Raw genomic sequence first — 17,848 nt, 5'->3', positions numbered from 1 at the left:
AAGAAGATGGTGGTCCCTTGTGCAAACAGTACAAACCTACCAGGATTGAAAAATAATCACAATAAACAAAATGCTGGTTTTGTCTGCAATATTACTGAAGACACAGCTATCAACATGAGAAAAAACAACTTTCCTTAAGCTGTTTTTTTTTTTTTCTGCTTAAAAATACTCCATTAAAATATTTAAAACCACACTAAATGCCTAACAGTACAAACTTAAAAATATTCTTATTATAGGATTCATATGACCAAGTGATCTATGAATTGCATTACAAGAGAAACTGGTCATTCATGTCGCTGGACTAAGTGGCTACATCACAAGGTACAGCAACCCAGACAGCTCAGTCTGCCAAAACCAATGTTTCACCAGAGCACAAACTTCCCAAGAGCCAGGACCCACAGACACTCTCACAGCTGAAAAATACAGCTCTAGGCAGACTGGAAGTGCAAGCTACAAGGTGACCATGCTAAAATACGATTGCTGTTGAATGCACTGTAAGCAGGTTTGTATGCTAAAGTTTGAACTAACAAGTTTAAAAGTCAGACTGAGTGGCTCTCAACAGGGATTCTGAAAGTTTGAGGTGACTATGGGCCACCAACACCCATACTGGGCACCACTGGGGTAGCACCCATGGTCTCCAAGGCCTAATATGCCACACAGCACCATGAGCACACATTGCTGACTATACTGGATGTTACACAGAATTACACACATACAGAATATTAATTAGCAATTCTTCATCTACGTTCTAGAAACTAAACTGAGAATCCACTGGTTTTTCTACATTTACACTATTAACAAAGCAGTCAGTGCCATTTCACGAGCATTTGTCAGTGAACATGGATCAAGTGACCCTGACTCCTGCTTTCCAACAAACAGCTCCTGAAATCCTGCTCTCAGCTGTGCCAGCACAGCTGTTTATGCCTTACAGACTGAACTGAGCTTGTAGGGACAAGGTATAGGTTCAAAAGACAGAAGTAATGTGATTTTCTGTCAAACCAACAAAACTGGCACATCAGGAAGCTTTTTTTCTTTCAAGAAGAATGAAAGCATAACACACAGTATTTCAGTAAAATTTGAAAGGTTCTAATAACAAAGGACAAAATTTAATTCTAATGTTAGTGTGATTTAAATAACTACATAATGGAAAGTTCTTTCCAGATGGGAGATGACCCACAGTAAATGTAAAGTATTTTGAATATATTATGATTAGCTGGAAAGCAGTACCATTTCCAAACACTAAGTAGGGTTCCACCAGAATAAAAGAAGCTTTAGCATTAAATTCAGTTCCCCTACTACATATACAGTCTGACCTTCTGTTGAAAGTTATTAAAAATATAGTAATACTGGCAGTGAGAAAATAAATCCCTTACAAATTTGTGATTTTTTAGAATTTGTGATCTCTTATTTATTAGATTATTTTACTAAACCAGGGAAAAAACCAAGAGTTAATAAATGTCTTCCATCTTCAGTTAGATCATTTTTGTCTGAAAACTATCAATGATGAACTCTGTTGCTACAACTTTACTTAGGAATTAATAAATTTTAAGGAAATAAAATTTTTTACTTCCAGATTAATAAAGTGTTGGACCTCAACTACAAATATAATCACAAATTCTGCTGTGTTTATTTCCAACTCTCCATTGTAAAGTCTTAAATACAAGTGAGACAGAAACAAACCTCCCCTCCCCAAATTAAAAAAAAACCAAAAACAACATAACACTCAGTGAAGGGAATTATAGAACTGTAAAAGAAAAAGCAGTGATGAAGTACATAAGTGTGGAAGAAAAATAAAAAGAACATAATATAAAAATAAAATAATTTAAATTTATATTCCAGAGTATTTTCTATATTGTTTCATTAACTTGGCAAGTGAGCTTTGTACTGTAGGCATTCCTTTCTAGGTCTGCACTTTTTGAAAGGCTTATGAAACATTTAAAAATAATTAATAGAGAGGAAAGTGTTTCTAATTTCAGATTAAAGCCTAAAAATTATAGATGGTAAGATATGATATGCTTAAAACTTTGCTTTTTTAAGAAAAGAAAGTAACAAGATAAGATTAGAGGAACCAAAACAGTATCTAGGATATTACTCTCCCCAGAGAAGTTTCCAAATTCATACGTCTACTGTCCTCACCAAGTCAACAAAGTTAAACCCATTCCAATCTCCTGTCAGATTTTTCATTACAGTCAAACTAAGAACTGTGAATTAATCAAAGACCAATCATGCACTTCAAAGTTCTCATAAAATAAACAAAGTATTGTGAAGCTGTTAACACCAAATCTATTGTTAAGCCTGAGCTGAGCTTCTTTAAAAACAGTAACATCAGTTTGAATGGTGTTCAATCACTTCCCACTTCACTGTTCAGAAGGCAAGTAGAATTTTAATACACAGTTTCCAACAGAAATGTCTAAGCTTCTTAAATTTTTATGGGCTTTTTTCCTGCCACTTGCATAATTTTCACCCTCTGAGAATAAATCAACAGAATTATCTGTATTTAGAGCATCTGAATCCTGGAAGCGGTAAAAAAAGATCAAAAATCAGAATACCACCATGCTGGCAGAGTTCAAGATCAGCAGTTTTCACTTTCCCTAAGTCAATGACCTTTCAGTTTTCAAAGAACATTCCATGTTCTTGAGAATATCATATTACCATTCTGACATCTTAGGGTCATTCATAAGTGGCCAGTAGTTAGATAGCAAATTTACCAAAGGCTGAAATATAAAGAATTTCATGAAAGATGCGAGTATGTGCACTGAGTGGTTAAAAGCTGGATTTGAAACACAGTGTGGTGGAGAACTAAGAATCTGCCAGTACCACTAAGTGTGGACAGCAAGGCACATGATCTAACATCAGTAAAGGCAGTAAGCAATTCCATGGTCCCTTCAGTTCTTTCTCTCACAGGAAACTCATTTAAGCAACTGCAAGTTAACATGCTTCTTGTGTGCCTGAAACAACAAACTTCCCCATAAATAGGGAAGGTATCCAGTAAGTTTGCAGTGGAGTTCTTATCCCGTTCCAGTATATGCATGCTTTCTTAAAGCCCCAAACAAAAAAAAAAGCAGAAAATGTAATAACATTTATCTCAAAATGTTATGATGACTCGTCTATATAAACTCTTTTTTCTTCTCTCAAATACTGCTTTCATTTACTCACAAAGGTATTTCATGTTTCCTTAGTATTGTACGTAAACACACAAACTGTACTCACCATTTTTATGTTAATTTAGCATCACATGAGGTTAGAGATTCTGAAAGAAAATTATGTTTGTGTAACTGAAGACACTACTGCAGATGTTAGAAAAAAAATGTCAATAAAAGGAACACGTCTGATTATCTTCCAGCCCAGACTGCATCTGCTTTGACAAGATAACCATGATTTTGTTAATTGCCACTGATGTGGCTTTAAAACACAGATAACCAGTTAATATGAAGCTAGGATGCAACAATCAAAGTAAAAGACATTTCTCCGAAGAAAGGTATCATCACTGACCTTTGCAATAGCAGCCGCTTGCTGAGGGTAATACATGGAGGTACCAATACCCATCAGAGCTACAGGATACACCAATTTCTTTATTTTTGAGCCTGTTTTGTAACAAAAAATCAAAAACCACAAACCATTGTTAGAGTGTATGTTAACCAAGTCAGCTGAATGGCCCTAATATTTTATTTATAAACAGTTTTCTTAAATACATTTTAGTATACTTTCTCTTCCATCATACCAGTTTCTTAAGAAACATAATTACTCTGATTAGCAGGGGCCCCCTAATAGTTTGCTAAACTTTGTAAGCTTCACTAAGATCATATCTTAGATTAACTGTGTACATAAAATCCTTTGGACGTACACTGCTGACCGAGTTTGGGCCTAGGATTGGACACATCTAGGCTCCTCTGAGTAGGAGTCTAGATAGGAAGGAGGTTGTCTCTGAATCCTGTGACTGGAGAGGAGGATCCTCCCCAGACAGGTCAGTCTGACCCTGTCCTCTATGCAGTAACTGATCAAGTGTACCTTGCCATCAAATCCTTTCAAATCATTGCTTTATATCAATAAACACACTGCTGCTGCTCTCTTACAAGTGAAGTGCATCACTCCATCTGCAACATGAGTTAAAACTAATTATCTCTAATGACATTTTAAACCAAGCTGAATGACTGCACAATATTCACATGACTAAACTCAGAATACCATATTCTCTACTTAGTGAGCAGCTGTGCATATTCAAGTGTTATCATTAGACCTGAAGGATTTTATTTGTACCTTCCAAGAGGGCACACAGAGACCAAGACAAAGACCAAGGGAGGAGGAATAAAATCAAGAGGACTTTCAGTAGCATCAAAATTAAGGGGCACTTCTTTTTATGGTTTGAATACTTTCTGTAAGTAAGAATCATATTTTTAACTATTACCAGAAAAAAAAGTTTTAAAATTACGGTTCCCATCCTAAAAGATTCACAAATTTAACATTTTTAGCATGAGGTACTTTCCTTTTTATTAAACTTACGATCCTCTAATCTTTCAATTCCAGTCCCAAGATTGCACTTCCCCTTCTCCCCTCACTTTGCTAGAGTCATAAATGATGGAAGCTGATCTCACTCATGATCATACTACTTGAGAAATGGGAATTTGAAGAAAAAGAACTTCAAACAGGGAAGTTACCTTGATTTCATTATAAAAAGTACACTAGGAAAAAGTGAAGTACTGCTTTCACCAGCTTCACTGGAAAATTAAATATTTTGAGATGCACTTCTAATTTCTACACAGCCAAGCACACACTTCCAGTTCAACTCCTTTAGGCCTATCAAGATTTATTTTCTGTCCAAACCATGTCCTTACTGGTATTTATATTCTACAACTTTAAAGTTCTGTTACCTACATTTCACTGCATTAAGACTATCTCAACTTAAGCACAAAATACTTCTTCACACTTAACATTTCTTAGACCAATGCTTCTTTTTATGAAAGTATGAACATTTCTTCAATAAGTGTGATGAAATTAACTGTTTCATTTTTCATAGTACAAAATGTGCAGGTATTTATAATACATCCAGAGTTCACAAGTCTATTTGCTGAATCACCATCTGCAGCAGCTCTGCATGTGGACACACAATACTTTGAAAAAACTCAAATATATACCTAATTGGATACATAGTTCAGGAACATCTGTATTTTACCATAATTCATTCTTACGTTATTTTCTACAGTAACATAAGTGATCAAGAACTTCAATAATCATAAATATTTTTAGGCTAAAAGATACCAAACCAGTCCTTTGCCATTTCTGATCTACTAAGATACTTCTGGGAAATATGGAAGACCAGATTTTAGTAACAAATACAGCAATGATAAAAAAATAACTGTTGATTATTAAACATATTTTCCCTGAAGTTTCTTTATAACTGGAGGAACAGTGTAGAAACAAGCATGTACAGTTAATTCAGATATCCTTGTCACAATTAAAAATCAGTACCCTAAAACCCACAAAAAAAATTACTTATTCAAAATCATAACATAACCAGTTCAAATGGTTCCCACTTACCTCTAGCAAGAAACAGTCCAATAATTCCAGCAAAACTTATCACACCAAGTCTTGGATAAAATCCAGCAGGGGGTTTTTGGAGAAATTCATAGCCCTCTGAAAAGAAGCCAGAACAAAGTGCTTTAATGTAATGTGAAAGTGTTTTTGTGATAAGGAATCGTCAATACTCGCTGGCAATTGTTACAAAACACAAAGAGTTATCAAAACACATTTAACTATCATGTGCATTTTAGATATGCTGGCAAAAAATTCAAAGCCTTTGAGATCTTCTCTAGTGACACATGAATGAAACTGAATATTGTATTGTATTCACCAACTTTCATAGGAGCTTTGCCTTTGCTCCTGGGCCATCTGTTTTGTTTTGCTCTTTTGCATCTCAATCATATCTTTTGCAAGTTAGTGATAAAAACCTTTGCAAAATGGAATTTTACAGTTACACGTTAACAAGAACTAGTTTCAGTAAAATACTGTACAAAAAAGCAAATCACAGAACAATGGAAAGACACAGCAGAAGCCAAGTTTACTCTATGAAGGGAGTCTGGTGGGGGAATGGAAAACTATGTAAAGTCTTCCATGCTAACAAGTACAAAAGACTGAAACCGTTAAGTTTAAAAAAAAAAGAGGCGCAGTATCTGAAATGAGCTCTACACAGAATCCATGCTCAGTCCTGGTAAGCCTCAGTATGAAAGTATGTTCACAAAAATGAAAACAAATTTAAATTATTTTGGATTAATTCAAAATTCTTAGGAGATCCATAGACACAAAGCAAAATGAAACAGCTAAACATTACAAATGAAACACCTAATGCTTGCAACAAGTAATAAACTTTACAGGAGGTTTCAGCTACTAAGCTAGGTCATGCAAATATTGCCAGCTGGGAATAAATTGTGAGGGTTTTTCCCCTTCTCTCCCTTCATAACTAATTTTTAGTGACATTGAGAAACATAAATGCTGGTCTCAGATTTTAATTGTTTAGAAATGTAGTGTCATAAGTGACCCACAAAGGAAATTCGAACAGATACACAGTAGAAATAACATAGTCATAAATGCATTAGAAATTATACATACAATTATGCTTAATGGAATTCCCTTTAAATTGAAGATATAGTACAGTCCTGCATTTTAAACTGCTAGTTAAGAAAACTAAGCTGATTTACCTCTACCATGCTCAACAGCTTTTTCTAACTTGGGCATAGCTTTGGCATAAAGATCCTAAAAAAAAAAAAAAAAGAGAACAAGGGTAAATAGATATCAAGTAAGTAAAATATCGACTAATAGACTGTAATGGACCTGACAAAGAAAGGAGAAAATAAAAAACCAAAAACAAGAAAGAAAAAAGTGATGGGTCCCTAAAATAACTTACTTTAATTCCCACTTCCACCTTTCACTTACAGGGCTATGCTTGCTCAATGTTACATTTAGCATAACTTAGAGATTTTTCTCAAAGTGGTCTTTGGACAAATACAGATAATACTTTGAAACACAGACATCAATCTCAATATTTTGTTGAAATCAGGCAACTGAAACTCAGAATTATCTTGGGTTTCTCAGTGTATGCAGGTACTGCAAAAACACTTGAGGTGATGCAAAGAAGTCCAATACTGCAATGAAGTCCTTCCTCACACTTTGCAGGGGTATGTGACTCATTCTGCAAGGTGATAAATTCCATTTCCCAGGAGACTGTCTTAGGCTAACAAGACTGCATTTTGAAGTGACTTGGAAAATTAGATGTCCATAGATGTCCAAAGTAAATCAGTGACACTGCATCAACTTCACAGAACAGTTCTAGATTTTTTTCAGACTGAGAATATACAGGAAGTAAAAGAATGCAGATTGCCTTTTTATCAAAATAGAAAAGAAAAACCTCAATAAAAAGAACCCTGATAATTGTTATTTACACTAATAATGCTTCAGAGAGATGATGTAAAGCTGTCTATAAATTAAGGGGAAAATTCATAAACATATATACCCAAAGCTAAATCAGAGAATAGTCTTGCAATTCTACCTGAGCTGCATCTGGGCAGAAGTGAAAGCATTTATTAAGGATACTGTATGGGTATATCTTTAGAACTTTGGAATCTATCTCTCATGAAAATAAAAAAGTGTTAGCATGTGACACACAACATAAATTTAAATGCATGTTGGTCTTACTGAAAGCTAATTTAAGAAGAACCTGCTCTGAAGACCCCAGAGACTAAGTCTGATCTTCTGCCACAACTGAAACATAACTGGCTCATTTCTACATCTGAGTTTTGAGCTGCATTTCCACTACAGTTTAGTGATTTTGGAAAAGTAAAATGGATATACAAACCTATTTCATTCTGATTATCTCTTTGATTTTGAAGACAACTGAGACACAACTAAATATTATTTTCTTCAACACAGCAGAGATGGGCAGGGGGTATAAAACCAAAGCTGCCTCTGACTACAGTTAAGCAAGATTGCCCCAAACCCATAAAGGTTACATGCCTGCTTCATAAAATGAGTCAGTAAACCACTGCCAGGAAATGGCTTGTTGTGTGCGAGCAGAAGAGCACATCTTATGTCAATGATCACCAGACAGACAAAAAAAAAAAAAAAAAAAAAAAAAAAACAAAACAAATAGGATGACAATAGTGAGACATCAAGCAGGGTTAAAGGCTAACCTCCTCTCCAATCTCACTCCCCAGTTAGGGTTACCACAGGCAACCAAACAACACCCATGTGTTCAGGAGGCCAGAGGTCCGACGACCCTGTGGAAAACCCCCCTTTCCCTTCCAAGCTGCAGCCAGTGCTCTTGCTGATGGCACTTCAGAAACACTAGACTGAGTAACACTGGAAAAATGTTTCAGTCCTCTTAAAGGTAGCACCACACAGAACTTCCAGGCAGAAAGGACACTCTGATCCAAATGGCATGGCTTTCAATGGAGAGCTGGTCAAACAGCTAGCAGCTTAAGGGGATTCACAACAGGCAGAGGGCAAAGCAGAGAATCGCCTACAGTTTCCAAGAGACAACCACACAGCAAGGATGCCTTCACTTCAAAAGTCTCAACATTTCCTGGGCAGGAAAGAGCAAAAAAGCTATCCTGGGGCTTTGCAATCTGATACCAACAATTTAGGCCTAGATTACAAAAACCTTGTTTTTTCTCTCTGCTCCAGAGCCTATTTTTGTATTTAATGGCTATTTACTCTAAACGTACTACCTAATAAAACAGGTATCAGAAAGTTTTGGGGGAAAGGTCTGGGGATTGGGTTTACCACTACTTAGTGGCTTGGGATTGTCTTTCTTCCAGAGAGCTGCATTCCTTCCCTCAACATTCCAGTTCAGCAAATACTGATTTATTTTTTGCTAAGTTGTATTTTATCACAGTCGCAGCAAGGGCAACTTGGTTTTGCTGCTCCAAAACAGATAATTTAAGGCCTCCTTGAGCATGAAAACTGCAAATACCTATCTTCCTCAGCCACAGAACAGTGCCAAATCCAGATATCTGTAGGTATATTTAAGCCTAAAGTACACTTCAGAAAACAATTCTATGCTTTAGTTAATTTTAATTCTTTTGGAAGGAGAAACCCTAAATCCAGGGTTAGTCCAGCAAATCAGTATAAAGACACAACTAGTTCTGTGTGAGAAGGGGGTAAACATTATGACCTGAATTATGGAAAATTTTAAGCACTGCAGAAAACCTTTAGTGATGCCACATTTTTAGAAAATGCTTGTACAGCTATCAACTTTTACTTTGCTGCTGCCTGTTAATTCCAACTCAGAAAAAACAAACCACAACCCCAGCCGGGGCTTGAACCACCACCTGCTGCAATACAAACCATTATACCTGACACCAGGCTGTATATGGCTCCATAACATGCCGTAAACGGGAAACCCCCTCTTCCAAGTCAGTTTTGGGATTCTCCACATATTTAGTCTCACGAGCTGGGGAGGAGTACAGTGACAGCTGTGAATATTAGCAAACAAGATGTTAAAAACAAAGGTGCAATTGTGCAAGTAGGTGTTCAGGGCACAAACAGTCTAAGCAGAGAACGCCTAACTCTGTGCTTACTACATAAACAATGCATAATAAAAATTCACACAGCTCTGAGACAACCATTATGAGCAAAGTTTAATTATACAGCACATAATTATGATGAAGATGACTTCTAACTGCTATACAATTCATTCATAGCTGCTATATGATCCAAGTCACAAGTTATAAATTAATATTAAACTAGTTTAATAAGAACACACAACATAATTGTGAAAAATGTTTCTCACCTTAATCAGCACTTCTGGTTCCCAGTTAACATACTGAATGTACTAGAAATCACAATCAATCATTTTCTATATTTGCACAGGCCATCATTAAAGAGCCTAAGCAGCTTCTAGCAAAGGAAACATCCAATACAAATGTGCCTGTTTGTTACTGAGCAGGAAAATGGTCCAACATCCCAACCTCTGGTCATTAACCACATCAGCAACTGACAGCATTAATGGAACCCTGGCACTGAGCAAAGAGGAACTGTAACAAGCAATGGGCATCTTCACATAATAAATGCTAAACCACCCTGTTTAGGGTTTAGAATCACAACATTTACTACAACTACCTAAGCATATTTGAAACTGTATTCCATTAAAAAAACAACAAACGTAAGTTTGCACTGTTGAAAATGAACAGCAAAGTTCAGATCAAAGCAAAACCTATTAAAATTTCTAGTAGTTTATATACTACACAGATGTTTAGTATAAAGAGCTTATGTTTTACATCATATTTATACTCCATTTAGTAGTTTATTATAAACTGATGATTGCAAGTATTGATGCATTAAAATGTAGCTAGCTCTGTTATCACGATCAGCTGGAAAAGGACCGTCTCTTTGTCATAAACAAAAAAGATGTTAACCATAACATAATGTAAAATTACATCAAATTTATCCAATAATTTGGTAACTTGAACTGGATTTCCCATAATACTTTGAAAGATAAGGATTTTCAGCCTCGTTTCCCTGGGAAACCTGGTCACCCCTGGCAATCACAGGCACAAGCCGAACTTTGATCCTGCTGGACAACCTAACAGTAATGCCTGGCACAGGAACAGAAGCCTTGGAGATAAGGAAATTCCCATGTATTTTATGAAACTAGACAGCTGACACAGTAGAGATCCAAACTAACACCCTGTGAATGGCAAGAAAGGCAGCCAAAACTCCATGGCTTGCACATTCTGCTGTGCTGGAGTTGATGGCAAGCCCATTACTCAGCTCACATGAACTCCACACTGCTGCCTGAGGACTGACTCAGGCTGGTGGAGGCTGGGCACGCAATGGCCCAGGCTGAGGCTCCTGGGCCAGGGAGGTCCTGGAGCCCACTGCAACTACAGCTCCTCTCACTCTGTACATGGGAACTGCCCAGCCTAACACCTAAGTATGCACAAACACCAGTCTCATTCAGCTCTAGTGCTTATGGTAAAACACTTCAGCTTGGCTTGAAGTACTCAAAATTTTTAAACAACTGCATGCTGTCATGCATATAAAGCTAGATTTAGTTATGAATTACTTCTTTTAATTTTTTTTAGTATTGGAGATTTTTAAAAGCCTGTGCAACAATGCTGGTGAGACTACAGTTTGCCAGAGTATTTTAAGGCTCTACTTATAACTGAGACATTTGTAATATCTTAAAGAAATGAAAACGTAACAGGTATTTATTACCACTATTTATTGTATTTGTTGTTGTTTAGATCCGAATACTGTGAAGAAAGGAAAACTGATAACATTCTGTAGGCTACTATGGTGGATTTAAAGTATTGCCAGACAAGAATTTTGATAATAAAAAAGCAAATACTTTTAGAAATAAAACATTCTGATTTGCTGTTTTAGTGGAGAACATAAGTGAATTTTTATTAGAATTTATCGACAGTACTTACAGTAAAAAGTAAGTGGAATTATCTGGATAAAAAGCAAAGAAAATATTCCTGGGGATTTAAAATACAACCATAAGTAAATCTAACAAACATGAAAATCGTATTTCTGAATGAAGAATAGGAGGCTTTAATATAGGAAAAAGATCTTACACACAAGCAAGCCTGGCACTATCAAATGAAGAACATCAGATGCAATGCCCAGGTAAAAGCAAACTGATATAGATGTCTTTGTTGTGGAAAACTGAGAAGCAAATTTAAAGGCATGAATACAAAAGGTGACAAGATGTACCTAAACGCTTTCATACATCGAAACACAATGTTTTCAGGATTATTTAGATAGAAGAGCACTAAGACTCTAACCACACTTACCTCCTCAATTTTCAGCAACTCCTTTTTGGAAGTCTTCTCTGAAGAAGCAGCATAAACCTGGACAGAGAGCAAGCTCAGGCTTACAGGGGTGGCCCCCAGCCGAATTACCTGGAAACATTATAGGAAGACACGGACATCATTGTGTGCAAACAAAATGGCAATGTGTTTGAACATACCCAGGTAGACAACGTTTATGTCCCTCTACATGGTAAAAAGTGATATATTAACATGCTTGGAAATCAGGAGAAAGAAGGGCAGTACACAATCTAATGCTTTCAGACACTCAAATGGTAACATCTAAATCACTCAAATGGTGAGTGGAAAAGCCTAAAGCTAAAGGAGGTAGTAGAAATAAATGCTAATCTCATCAGTTTTCATCTCAAAAAAAAAATAATCTTGTTTTCTCTCATTTGAAATAATTTTTGAATTAACTTTCTCAGTTTAAATATCAAGATTATATAATATTTTGAACAACTTTGTGAATGACCATAATACCTCAATTTTTCCATAGTTAGTACCAAGAAGCTCAGTGTTTTACTTCTATTTAATATCGGCATCTAGATTTCGGAAAAGAATGAGACCTACAGCTATAAATACCAGAACAAAATCAATACTTTCTAAGAATATTAGGAATGTCTCCTACTTTTCTGTGAGAAACATGAATTACTTTACTGTTTTTTGAATACTTTAAATTCAATGCAATCACACAACACAACCACCATGAGTAAGATGGATATAATTCTTCCAATACTCAGGACCTATGCTAACTGAATCTCTTAATGGGAAAGTCTGCTTCACCTTAAAAAACAGAAGAAAAAAAATCCTAGCTGCACAGTAAATCAAGAACGCCCAGAGAGCATTTTGCAGCAAACGCACACCTTTATTAACAGCAAAGCATAACTCCAGAAATGCCAGTTGAAATGGGAAAGCTTTCAGTGCCTCACAGTCCTGTTACTGCTCAGGGAAATGTGCAGTTACAACAGCCTGTGTTTTGTGGATCTAACACCAAACTGGAGACATCTGGCTCCTCTCCAGCACAGGCTCCCAGAAGTCCTGCTGCTCACCTTGCCCTAGCTTTAGTGGCCGGATGCTTCCACCGTGAGGCAATTCACCTCGCCAATTTGGCAAAAGATTAATCCTGAAAGAGAAGTGGAGAGCTTTGTGCGGGCTTCACAGATTGAACCCTTCCATGAAACATCTTGACAAGGACCAGAGGAACTGTGTGGGCCAGGGGCCAGGGGATGAGGAAGGAGAAGGCAGCAAGGGCTCTTCTTTTCGCAAGCAGTAGGGTCTGTTGCATTGACCTAGCTGCTTGTGAGACTGAAGCCGAGGTCAAACCACACGTCCTTCGTGCTGTGATGGTGGTAACTGGCCCAGCCACGACACAATTGCTCTGCCTGCTGCAGAACTGTTAAAAATATCCAGACCAAATCAGCTTATTGCAGGCAGTCAAGCATTTGCAGCTTAAATTTCTTGATGTCAAACTTCCTGAAAATGTTCGTTTAAGTGTACAGAAACAGCACACAAAAAGTAGGTCACAGGATTGTTTTTCTGGAAGACGTAAGGGATCTGATGGGTCAAAAGGTATTGAAAAACTTGCTTAAAATGGAAGTTTTTCCTTGTATGAATTTATGGACTCATTACTAAAGCACTAAAAATGAAACACCACAATGACTGGATCAGCTGTTTCACAGCCAAGGAAAGACAAGGATAATCTTTAACAGTGTTTGCTTAAACACTTTGCACATACTTCCGTTAGCCAGGACAAAAACAAACGCTACCAACCATTAATAGCTGTAGAGTTCATTTCCTCAATCTTTTCTTTTTTCACTGCAAAATTCTCCTGTCACTGAAAAGGCAAAAATCTAAATGCATTTTCATTCTGAAATGTTTTCAAACAGTGTAAATGGTGCTAAGTGTCACCAGAAGAAACAGTAAAACCAGATGTTTTAAATATTTGAGATTTTTATACAAAGACAAACAGCAGAGCACAAGACTGGAAGCACCTGGGTTTCACAAAACATTCTGAGTGATCACAGAACTACTCAGACTGAAAATGTCAACTGTGTATATTATCAAGATATTGAACTGCAGACATTTTCAATTGGTTTTACTTTTTAACAAAATGAAACTGACCTCTGAAAGTGCAAGTTGAATTTCTTCTTGAATGTGCTGTCCAAGTCATACTGCAAAGGTCCCCTACATCAGCTACCTTACGGGGACAGACAGAACTGCTGCTGAAATACTGTATTTTACACACATGGAAATATTTGTGAATATGAAAGATCAACTGCTGTACTTTTTGTTTCCAAAAATCCCTTTAGAATCTCATTTTTGAATTCCATACTAACAACATACTACAAAAACTGCTTTAGTAAAACATTTTGACTGATTAAGCTGTGCCTTCAGCATGCCAGACTTACAGCCACTCAGTATCAGAAAAGCAGAGCCGACATTCTTTTCATTGGCAATGCTCTGCAGTTATTTTAAGCAAAAAATATACATTTACTCCTCTCTAGCCCAGAATTCAACTTTAATATCTAGACACCAGATAGGAAAAGCTTAAGCATACTTTTAAGAAAGCTGATACTGGTCCTAATATATGAAACCACTTCATTTTTTCCTTCTTTTTCTATTCTTCCTCCTATTTCTCAATCCAAACTATAAAAACATAAAACCAAAATCTAAACTCTTCAACACTCCTGTCCCTGAAGCACAAATATCCTGTACAAAAAGCCATCTTCCCCTTTGGCTCTTGGAGGCATAACATCAGGCTGGCCTGAAGTACCTAAATCCTCAATGGCTGTACAGAAGTACTAATATTACGCACAGTGCCTAAAAGCACAGGTTCACATATAACCCCTCTAATGACAATTCAGCCTCAATTATGGAATTCTCAATGATTCCAAGCACAGAATTCCAACACGAAAGCACAGAAAGAAAAAAGAATTTGTGACAAGAGCAGAGCAAATGAGGGTTCAGCACATCAGTATCAGACTCTCAGAATTGCCAGGGTTGGAAGAGACCTCTGGAGATCATCCAGTCCAACCCCCCTGCCAAGACACAGTCACCTGGAGCAGGTGACACAGGAACATGTCCAGGTAGGTGGGCTTTGAATGTCTCCAGAAAGACTCCACGACCTGGGCAGCTGTTCCAGTGCTCTGCTACCCTCAACATAAAGAAGTTCTTCCTCATGTTGAGTTGGCACTTCTTGTGTTTCAATTATATATTAGTATTTAATATACTCAGTGTAATGATATCTAGATATATTATCAATATTTCATACAGAAAATGGTACCAAGGGAAATGAATACCAAGAATCGAGCATCACCAAGTTTTGGTGTGTTTTTTTTTTAAAACGAACAGCGGTTAACAACGATCTGACCGGCACAGAGCGCTTGCTTTTCGCCTGATGGGATCTGGGGCTGCTCTAATCAAAGACCTTGGAGACAGCGAGTGCCGGACCGTGCTTTACAACCTTAACGCACTAAAAGGGAGACTTTTCAAGATCGAACTGACAGTTTCAAGCGACAACTGCACGAACCCAAAGTCTGCGGTAACACAGCTCCGCGCTGCTGGAAGCAATTTCAAAATAAGAAGTAACTTTACAATGCCTGTGAAGAAGGAATAGGATCTGCACGCACGAATCCAAACTCTGCGGCAACACAGCTGCGCGGATGTACCCCAGAAGCAATTTTAAGTAAGGAATGTGTCTCTTTTCATGCAATACGGAGGGCACGCGGTTCTGAAGCGCTAGAAGGAGCGATTAAGCAGCTGCAAGGAGAGTGGAACCAAGAACCAAGACCCTGCGAAGAGTTAGAAGGCAGAAAGGCGCGGGCGGAGCGGGGGAGCTCCGGGCGCTGCCGGCGCCGCGGGCCCGGCCCGGGCACGGGGACCCTTCCTCACCTTGAACATGGCGGCGCCGGGCGCGCGGCGACGGAGCGACGGCGTCACCGCGGCGTGACGTCACGCGGGTGGCCCCGCCCAGCGGCCGCCCGCCGCCGGCGCCGCTCGGGAGGCGGAGAGGCTCCAATGTGCGTGATCCGCCATGCGGGAACGGCGCCTCAGGGCCGCGGGGGCCTGAGCTTACACACCAGTCCTCAGCACCGCGGCATGGCTCGGTGTGTTACCCTGCAGCCTTTATAAAGAAGTTTCGGCTGTTCAGAGATCAGTCACGGGATCACGGAATCAATTAGGTTGGAAAAGACCGCTGAGGTCGTCGAATCCAACCTGTGACCGAACACCACCTTGTCATGTACACCGTGGCACTGTGTGCCACGTCCAGTCTTTTATTAAACGCTTCTAGTGACGGTGACTCCACCAACAGTCTATTCCAATGTTGACTCACCCTTTCTGTGAAGAAATTCTTCCTAATGTCCAACCTAAACCTTCCCTGGCACAGTCTAAGACTGTCGCAGGCTGCCTGGCAGAAGAGACCGAGCCCCACCTGGCTGCACCCTCCTGTCAGGGAGTTGTAGAGAGTGATAAAGTCACTCCTGAGCCTGTTTTTCACCCGGCTGAATACCCCCAGCTCCCTCAGAGGACTTGTGCTCCAGACCCTTCACCAGCTTCATTGCTCTTCTGTTTCACTGCCAGTATAATTTGGATGGGTGTGCCGGTTTTGCTTGGGGAAGAGTTAATTCTCTTCACAGAGGCTGGTAAGGGGCTGTGTATCTAGTGCTGAACAAATACAGCATAATGACATAATACAGAAATGTTTCTGTTACTCATGTGTTGAAGACAGAATATCCCTTTCGTCACTTGAGGTTACCTGTCCCAGATATATCTCCTCCCACACACTAACAGACCCTCGTACAGGGCATGGCCCTATGAAAAGCAGGAAAAGCCTTGGCTCTCTGTAAGCTCTACTCAGCAATAACAAAAACATCTCTGTATTATCAACCCTGTGTTCAGCATTAATCCAGTACGCAGCCCCATATCAGCCAATGTGAAGAGAATTAGATAATTAACTCTACCGCAGCCAAAACCAGCACAATGGGGCAAATGTATGGGCAGGGTTCTGTGCCTTTATAATCTCATTATATTACCAAAAAAAAAAAAACAAAACCAAAAAACTAAACACCCTTTTCTCAGTTTTTTCACACTTTTTGCATTCCCTGCAGCATCTCCCAGCTCACTTGAGTAAGTTGGACAGGTGCAAGTTTTTTCTGCTCACATCTGCAGCAAGGGAAGGTCTTGTGTACAACCCACAGCGACTGACTTGTAACTCAGTGGGAGATGAATATCAGAAATGAGGAGTACTAAATTTCTGTTAGAAAATTGACTTGGAACAGACCGCCCAGGGAGGTGGTAGAGTCACCATCCCTGGAGGTGTTTAAGAAACATAGTTTCTTGAAAAAATCTAATATTGATTTTAGAATATGAATAGCACCATGTTAGCGCGAGAAAATTTTATTAGAAGAATTTTAATGCAAAAGGTGGAATCACCTGAAGAACATGGTAGCAAACAGCTCATCAGGAACAGTACTGTGGAAAGACAGACAAGGTATGCACCCTTTTATGATTTTCTTTGTGATGATAATTTTTGATGTTCCCCTCTCAAAATTCCTACATTTCTTTACTGCAGATTCTTTATAGACCTAGCAGAAGCAGCTATAGAAGGAAGAAGTTTAACCATTGCATTGCAGAACTGGGCAATGCTCCTTAACAGGCAAATTAATAGGACAGCAGAAATACCATGAACAAATGGCACAAGATGAGCTCCAGTACCCATGGACAATACTGATATTCTCTTATGGATTTGGTTATAAAGATTTCAGCATGGAAGAGTTAAACCTAAAATGTACCTAAGTGACCAATCAGTGAGGAACACTAATTGTCCTCTTTCTCCGTTGCACCATGCTTTGCACAATCAGTTACAATTACAGAATATAAGCGGCCAGACTGAGGCAAATGTTTATGGAAAACTGATTTAGCAGCATTTTGTGGAGGTTTTGTCAGGATGTGGAGTGATGGTGTAGTTTGCAAAGCAGTTGCATTTCTTGATGTATTTTAGTAATAATTCTCAAGGAGTTTGAGAAAGGAAATGTTTCAAAGCT

The 17,848-nt window shown here is 38.4% G+C and overlaps 1 protein-coding gene across 2 annotated transcripts in view; it reads right to left on the bottom strand.

Annotated features, from left to right (window-relative positions):
• Positions 1 to 15,771, bottom strand: part of APOO (apolipoprotein O) — a 28,669-nt gene extending 12,898 nt beyond the window's left edge. The window contains exons 1-6 of one of the 2 annotated variants that reach the window (XM_015620224.2): positions 15,696 to 15,771; positions 11,790 to 11,897; positions 9,345 to 9,464; positions 6,693 to 6,747; positions 5,536 to 5,631; positions 3,493 to 3,584 (exon numbers count right to left, since the gene is read on the bottom strand). In XM_015620224.2, coding sequence (XP_015475710.1) covers positions 3,493 to 3,584; positions 5,536 to 5,631; positions 6,693 to 6,747; positions 9,345 to 9,464; positions 11,790 to 11,897; positions 15,696 to 15,704 — 480 coding nt within the window. In that variant the 5' untranslated portion in view covers positions 15,705 to 15,771. Of the gene's footprint in view, positions 1 to 3,492; positions 3,585 to 5,535; positions 5,632 to 6,692; positions 6,748 to 9,344; positions 9,465 to 11,789; positions 11,898 to 13,574; positions 13,595 to 15,695 lie in introns of those variants that run through there. The other variant, XM_015620230.3, reaches the window with a different exon arrangement.
• Positions 15,772 to 17,848: the final 2,077 nt, after the last annotated feature.

Source organism: Parus major, chromosome 1 (assembly GCF_001522545.3).
Source record: "Parus major isolate Abel chromosome 1, Parus_major1.1, whole genome shotgun sequence".
In the NCBI taxonomy this organism is placed as follows: Eukaryota; Metazoa; Chordata; class Aves; order Passeriformes; family Paridae; genus Parus; species Parus major.
Note: the sequence above shows the minus strand (reverse complement) of the source record. Positions and strands in the feature narration are given on the sequence as shown.